The sequence below is a fragment of the Glycine max genome, chromosome 18 (genome assembly GCF_000004515.6).
Source record: "Glycine max cultivar Williams 82 chromosome 18, Glycine_max_v4.0, whole genome shotgun sequence".
Classification (NCBI taxonomy): Eukaryota; Viridiplantae; Streptophyta; class Magnoliopsida; order Fabales; family Fabaceae; genus Glycine; species Glycine max.
The window spans coordinates 3970607-3978679 of record NC_038254.2 but is presented as its reverse complement, the minus strand read 5'-3'; the positions used below and the strand labels follow the sequence as shown (position 1 = coordinate 3978679).

Sequence of the window (8073 nt, the reverse complement as noted above, 5' to 3'; positions counted from 1 at the left end):
TTTTCTTGTGTGAGCTACTAGTTGGGTGGTAGAAAGCTTCTCCCTTTCTCTCCTTTTCTCAAAAACCAAAGCTTGAAAACCCATAGGTAAGGGAAGCTAACCTTTCTTTTGAATCCTATGATTGTGTAAATTGTTGAGTATGATTTGTGGATTGTATGGAAGCCTTTTTTCTCATCAAAGTTAATGTTTTGGGATACTTAGGGATTATTTGGAGAACCAAAATTCGCATAGAACAAACTATTTTGACAAAACGCAGAATTGCATTGGGGCTTAAGTGCAGGTGAAACTAAGCTTAAGCACAACGGGCTTAAGCCCGATTTCACCCGGGAAATAAACTTAAGAGCATTAATTTTTGGAATAAAATTTGAATATATGATAGCATTAATTAAAAATAACTAATTTAACCTTTTTCTTTGATCTTGATGATTAGTGATATGTTTCTTATATATAGGAATGGTGGTAATAATGAATTGGACAAAAATTCTCTTTTACATCCATACTTAATCATCCAGCAGGTACTATAGAATTGGAGGTAGTAGCATTAGTCGTAGAGGAACCAGTTCAAGTAGAGATATCTCTATGGGACCTCAAATTCGACTCAATAAAGATAGGCATTGAAGGTTTCATATGCTCAACTAAGTAATTGCTACTAAGTAGAACTACTACTTTAGACATGGTTGGCCTCATTGCAGCCGATGCTTGAGTGCACAACAAAGCAATGTCTATAACTTTCTTCACTTCTTCTGCATCATAGTTATTAGGGTCTAAGCTTTTGTCCACTAAATCCAAGTGCATGCCTCTCTCATACAACTTCCATGCCTATTGTAGTCAAAACCAAGTGTCATACACAGTAAAATGTTACAAGAAAACAAAAAAAAAAAAAAAAAAATGGGTACATATTTATGGGAAATTCCTTACTTGTCGAAGAAGGTATTCATCCTCACCATCATCATCAACAACCTTCACATCAATATTCTTTTGACCACTAATGATTTCTAGCACTACAATTCCATAGCTGTATGTATCAGCCTTTTCTGATAATTGACCGTGAAGTGCATACTCAGGTGCTGTGTATCCCCTAACAAGTGCATAACATTTATGTCACATATATAATTAAAAAATTATGAGACTATTCTGCATGTGGGGGCAGTATATTTTACACTTTAAAATTTTCAAGCTGAGTCATTAGTATTTTATTTTGACTTACATTGTCCCTGCAAATCTTGTGCTAAGATGAGATTGGTCCCCTGGAAGGAGCTTCACCAACCCAAAATCAGAAATTTTGGGCTGAAGTTGTTCATCCAAGAGGATATTCCCAATCTTAATATCTCTATGTATGATAGACACATGAAATTCCTCATGTAGATAGGCCAATCCCCTTGCTGTGCCCAAAATTATATCTAAGCGTTGTCTCCAGTTGAGTGAACCTTTTCTTTTACCTGTTTCCCAATTTTATATGTTCAAAACTTTAGAGGTAAAAAAAGAGGTAAAGAAAGGAAAACATACACAAAATGCTTTTATTGGAAATTGACATGTTAGTTACCAAATAAGAATTTGTCAAGGCTGTTGTTTGCCATGTATTCGTAAACAAGAATTCTGTCTTGGCCTTTACTACAACAACCAAAAAGTTGAACCAGATTTCTGTGGTGAACATTACTTATAAGCATTACTTCACTTTCAAAATCGTCATCTATCTTGTTGGATTTTCCTGAAATTAACTTTTTGACTGCAACAACTTTCCCATTTTTCATTGTCCCCTATACAATAGCATTAGAATTAAAAATTCTGCTTGAAAGTGATTTATCTCTATAACTAGATGCGTAGCTGGTAAGCAATATTAACTTCTAAGCTTATGGACAGATCTTAGTTGACAACTTTATATTAAAAACAATACTCTTAGAGTCATGATTGAAATGTGTGGAGGAACAACTCAACTTTACCTTGTATACAGCGCCAAAGCCTCCTTCTCCTAGCTTATTTTTCTCACTAAAATTTTTTGTTGCAACTTTCAAGTCACTATACTTGTACTTGGTTGCAGCTTTCAACTCAGTTGCTCCCAATATGTTACCTGCCAAGTAAAATATAAGTTTGATTTTTCTTTATATATAAATGAAGAAATGAATTCATTTCTGTTTAGGAGAACAATGATATTTTTTTTAGACATGGTAATTTGGTAATAGTTGGATGCAAAGCATCACATAAAGACTTTCTAATTAAAATCCAATTAGTCATATTACCTCTAGGAGCTCTCTTGGGACTTTGGGATCTTCTACGCCACCGGAGAAATAATGAAAGAAGGATCACAACAAGGACTGCACCTCCAACACCACCACCAAAAATTGCCCACTTCTTGCTTGAACTTCCTCCTTCAAGACAGTAAAGAAGTTGACATCAATTCTAAATGATGCATCCGTTCAAGATATTGATATTTATTGAGGAAACCGAGCTGGAGAGATTTTCACCAATAGGATATGAGGAATCACATAAATGAACTAATATCATATTTTGATCCAAAACCTTAAAAGCTTAGATTTATAAATTTTTCCATCACTTATGACATTTAATCTTCTCATTCATACCTAATATAAGATTTCACTTTACGCCTATACTCCAACAATATTATAGTATGAGAAGCACTAATAGCATGTTTTCTGTCATACTCTTCTTGATACATTTTTTACTATTGATTAAAATTTATTAGAAATTATAAAAACATGTGTGTGATTTATTAAATAACTTTGTCTCAAAATAAAGAATGTGTTAGATAATTTGTTATTAGCCTTTCTCCTTATACAAAGAGATGATGGCACACCACTAGGCCAATTTTTTCATTCAAGTCAACATCTATTAAATTAAGCTATGGCATTTGTACCTTGTTTTAAGAAGGGGTTGATATCAATGGTTTGGTTATCAGCAAAGAAGGGTGTCTCCGAGTATCTCATAAAGCACCCAGCATCGAATGCCCTACCATTTGTTTTGGGAAGACAACCTTGTATGCTGCTATGTTCAACTGACAAGCAATCCAAACAACTATCTTGTGTGAGAGTTTCAGCACATTGTGCAATGGCATAGATTGCACCACCAGCCACTTGTGTCTTGGTAGCTGCATAGAAGCCAGTAATTTTTGGTGTTGCTATCTGTAGATCCATCAACACTTGCTGTCCAGCTTCACTGAAAGTTGTGCTTTCATCTGCTGTATGATTTCCACAAAGTATGCTGCTGCGAGGCATGATCTGGGCAAAGAAGTCATTGCTCTCGTACCTCAACATTCAACACATAAGAAAGTATATATCAAATATTGAAGCTAATCATGACTTAGTTTCATGAACTGCCAACCTACATGTTCTTGCGATGTACGTAAACACATTAAAAGAACTAATCCACAGTCTTAAATATATATATATATATATATATATATATAATGTTTTATGTACAAGGTTTAATTTTAAGAAGCAGGTCACCCATTTCATTAAATTCAAAGAAGAAAAAGTTATGCTAGATTCAACGACTGAATAATAATATTAAGACTTCAATAATCAAGTGTAATGAATATTAAAGTTTTTAAACTTATCAGAAGCAATTGAATGTATAGATACATGGTGTTTGTTTGGGGTGACTGTATATGACTATAGGTTTAGGATGATTATACAAGATGTTTCTCTTTTCGGTTGCAAGTAGAAGGATTGTCTTTGATGTATTGGGGAGGAGTAGCCCTTGACTCCATATGCATACACTTTGATTTATAAATTAAAAAAGAAAAAATTATTAGAAATCATATCTTTAATAGGAGTGTGACTTTTAAATAATTATTAAAACAACTAATAAATTTATTCATGTTTTATCAATATAAAGTAAACATTTTACACACGTACTTTATATGTCTTTGTCTCGTGTCTATTTGTATTGTTTCACTTGTCACTCTCAATCTCTCTCTAGTCTTTCCTCTCATCAAAGTGTACACACCAAGAGTGTCAGAAATATCATTTTTGAATTATTGGCCATGACTATGGGAATGGATGGCTGAAGAAATAATAGATGGAAGTGTACCTAAGGAAGCAGCCGTCATAAATGACACGGACACCGTTGGCTCCGGTGGAGCAGTTGCGGACTTTGGCGGTAGCCGTGGCGAGGCAGGTGGTGCAGTCAGTGTTGTTGAGGTAGTTCCTGCATTGAAACATAGCATAGACAGGATCCGATCCAATGGTTGATTGAGCCGTGGCAAAGATCTTGCTTTGGTTGCTGACCTGTGTTCTCAGGTCTGCCAAACTTGCGTTTAGGTTTTGGTAGAAGTTGGACAAGTTGGGTACCTTGAATCCGCTGCAATCCCATTTGAGTAAAAAGAGTTGAGGGTCTCCTACTGCACCATCAAAGCTCCACCATGGCCACAGTATCGACAGGGTTAGGGCTACCAGCTTGAGTTGTACCATGTTCTTGTTTGTGATCGGAATATTTCTAAGGTTTCAAAAGATGGGTTTGATATAGGCCTCAAAGAAAAGAAAACCTAGTTGTTGATTATGTCAATGCATGGGTGGACTAAGATAATATCCAAGTCTAAAGTCTGAGAGATGGAGGAGGATATATTGTTTGTTTGTGTTTGTTTTTTTTTAATAGAAGCTAGATATGCGCAAGCTTCGTGATATCTCCCATCATGGCACCATGAAAAATAACCATGCGATCTGCCGCAGAATACCTATGTATTGTTATTAAAAGTAGACAAGAGTACGTAAAAGCTATATTTTAGACTATATAAAATATAAAAAAAGATTTTATTAATTTAGAATTAATTGAAATTTTGTTCTCTTTATATAACAATATATAATTTTAGTTTCTTTATTTTTAAATTGTTCCAATTTCCATAAATTTATAAAAATTAATCAATTTAAATTTATATTAACTTATTAATTGTTCAATATTTATTGGAAGTATTGACACAGAGTAATACATATATGAAACTGTGTATCACCCGCATCGGATACTTCATCGTCATATCAATATCTCTCTAAAGTATTATTATTATTTCCTTTCATATGTTTAGATGTTTTACTCTTCTTTTTATTTCAAAATAATTGATGTTTTAAAATTTTAAAATTTAATTAATTTTTTTAAAATATATCCTTATTTTATTAATATTTTACCACTAGCAGTACAAGTATCAAGGATCCATGTATTAAATTAAAAAATTTAAATTCAAATATAATAATATATTTTTTCTATTAAATAATTCTTAACCTATGTGAATATTAATCTTGATCAGAATCTAAAAATATATAGAAGAAGGTAATAGATGATAGTGGATAAGTTAACAAACTGACTAAAGTTCCTCAATTTTAAAAGTATAAAACTAAATTATTGTGAAATTAAAAATGTGAAACCAAAATAAATAATGGTGAGTTGACTATATTGGAAGACCAAAAATACCATTAATTCGAAATTTACTAACTACCAGAAAAATGTCTGGTTTGAAACTACGCTCTAAGGATTTAATTATTATAACATGGAAATTAAAAAGTTGCCCTTCACTTAGGGGCGGAACTACGCTCTACGTCACAAGCTAGGGTGATAGCCTCCCTAAATGGAAAAAAATGACTAAAATTTATTATAAGATTAAATCTCTGTCCCTTCTCTCGTTCCTCCTTTCCGTTCTGTTCTTGATCCATCACTCTTTTATGTTTTTCACCTTTACAGAAAATTATTGTCATCGCATTGATTTCCTTTAATTATATATTTAATTATGTCTGATCAAAATATATGTAAAAGAATAAATTTATCAACTAAAAATATATAAGTCTTCTATAAGAAACAAAAATTATGATATAATAAAAAAAATATATCATCTTAGAGACGGAAACAATTCCGTCTGTCGGTTATTAAAATTTAGAAAACTCAAGATGAATATACAGAGACGAATTCACATATGGGTATATGGTCATGGACGATTTCCGTCTCTATAACTGTTACTGAAATAAATTTCTAGTGTTCGTCTCTACTTCCGTCTCAGTCAGAGATGGAAACTTTTCAGTCTCTATATATATTGCATTTTTCTAGTATTGAAGTCATCTCTCACACCATTATTCTCAAAAGCATCATTTTCATCCTTTACTCCATTATTCAGTTGTACGTGCTTTTATTTCATTTTATAGTTTTTATTTATAACAATTTTTACATTAGGTAAATAAAATATAAGTTAATAGCTTTGATTTGTTGGCATGTTCAAACCCACACACTCTTATAATTAAGTGTGTGTATATATATCTTCGATTCTCTTTCTTCTCTATGACTAGCTAAGACACACACGATGGCTACAAGTTATTAATATGATTAGCAGATAATTGTTAAGTATGTAGTCAAGAATTTAGTTTCCAACTTTTTATGTACAAAAACATGACTATTATAAAAGATACACTTCACTTGGGAATGGAACTGTGTTCAACAGGATGATAGCCCCCCTAAATGAAAAAAAGTTGCTTAACATTTATTATAAGATTAAACATTTGCTTTCCTGCCCTAGTTTCCTTCCCCTTCAAATCTTGCTCCATCCTCCTTCCTTTACATTTCTCACCTTTACATAAAATTATTTTCAACGTCAAAATACACATGCATAACACAATAAATCTTATCAACTAATTAAAAATATATAAGTCTTCTATAAGAAACAAGTCATCTCTCACACCAGTGTTCTGAAAAGCATCGTTTTCTTTCTTTACTTCATTATTCTATTATTTCATTTTATAGATTTTATTTATAACAACAATTTTTACATTAGGTAAATAAAAACATACTTCTCCTAAATCTCTGGGATGTATATGACTCTTCGGTTCTCTTTCTTCTCTGTGACTAATACACACACAGGCTACAAGTTATTAATATGGTCAGCATATAATTGTTTTTTTTAATTATGTGGTCAAGAATTTCATCTCCAATTTATATGTGCAAAACAAATTATTAAAAAGATACCCTTCACTTAGGGACGGAACTGCGTTCAACGTCACAGGGCAATAGCCCCCTTAAATGCAAAAAGATTTCTTAAAATTTACTATAATCCCTCCTCAGTCTGCTTCCCCAATTCTCATCTTGCTCCAAACCCCTTCCTCTTATGACCTTTACAGAAAATTATTTTCAGAACACTGGTTTTCTATAAATATATATTTTATGTTGTTTAGTCACACTAATATTCTTAAATAAAAGCATCATTTTCTTCCTTTACTTCATTATTTAATTGTTCTTTTATTTCATTTTATAGATTTTATTTATAACTAATTTTTACATTTGGTAAATAAAATTTAAGTTAAGTGCTTTGATTTGTTAGCATGTTCAACCCACACACTCTTATAATTTGAGAATATATATATATATATATATATATATATATATATATATATATATATATATATATATATATATATATATATATATATATCATAAAAATATTAAATAACAAAAACATCATCCTCCTCAATCTGTTGGACGTACGTACAACTCTTCAGTTCTCTTTCTTCTTTGTGACTAATATACACATGAAAGCTAGCTACAAGTTGTTAATATGGTTAGCAGATGGTTGTGTTTCAAGTACGTAGTCAAGAATTTGATCTCCAAATATGTATATACAAAAAAAAAATATTAAAAGAGATGTCCTTCACTTAGGGACGGAACTGCGTTGAACGTCACAAAGGCAATAGCCCCCTAAATGGAAAAAATTGCTTAACATTTATTATAAGATTAAATATTTGGTCCCCTCCCAATATATATTTTATTTGTGTATAGATTTTGTCAACTAATTAAAAGTATATAAGTCTTGTATAAGAAACAAGCCATCTCTCACACTAGTATACTCGATCAAAAGTATCATTTTCTTCCTTTACTTCATTATTCAATTGTGCTTATTTTCATTTTATTGATTTTATTTATAACGACGCTAATTTATACATTAGGTAAATAAAATATGAGTTATGTGCTTTGATTTGTTGGCATTTTCAAACCTGCACTCTTATAATGTAAGAAGATATTAGCAACCCACTAAGTCAAAAGAGGAAAGAGCAAGAGATTATAAGGTTGATTTAATGATGAAAGAAGAAG

The 8073-nt window shown here is 31.7% G+C and overlaps 1 protein-coding gene across 1 annotated transcript; it reads right to left on the bottom strand.

Annotated features, from left to right (window-relative positions):
* Positions 1-249: 249 nt before the first annotated feature.
* Positions 250-4790, bottom strand: CRK51 (cysteine-rich receptor-like protein kinase). The gene is made up of 8 exons (XM_006601977.3): positions 4048-4790; positions 2873-3261; positions 2238-2366; positions 1941-2068; positions 1544-1757; positions 1208-1439; positions 919-1078; positions 250-819 (listed from the first exon to the last, which is right to left on the bottom strand). Exons 1-8 carry the CDS (start codon positions 4425-4427, stop codon positions 562-564), a joined length of 1890 nt encoding a protein of 629 aa, XP_006602040.3. The 5' UTR covers positions 4428-4790; the 3' UTR covers positions 250-561.
* Positions 4791-8073: the final 3283 nt, after the last annotated feature.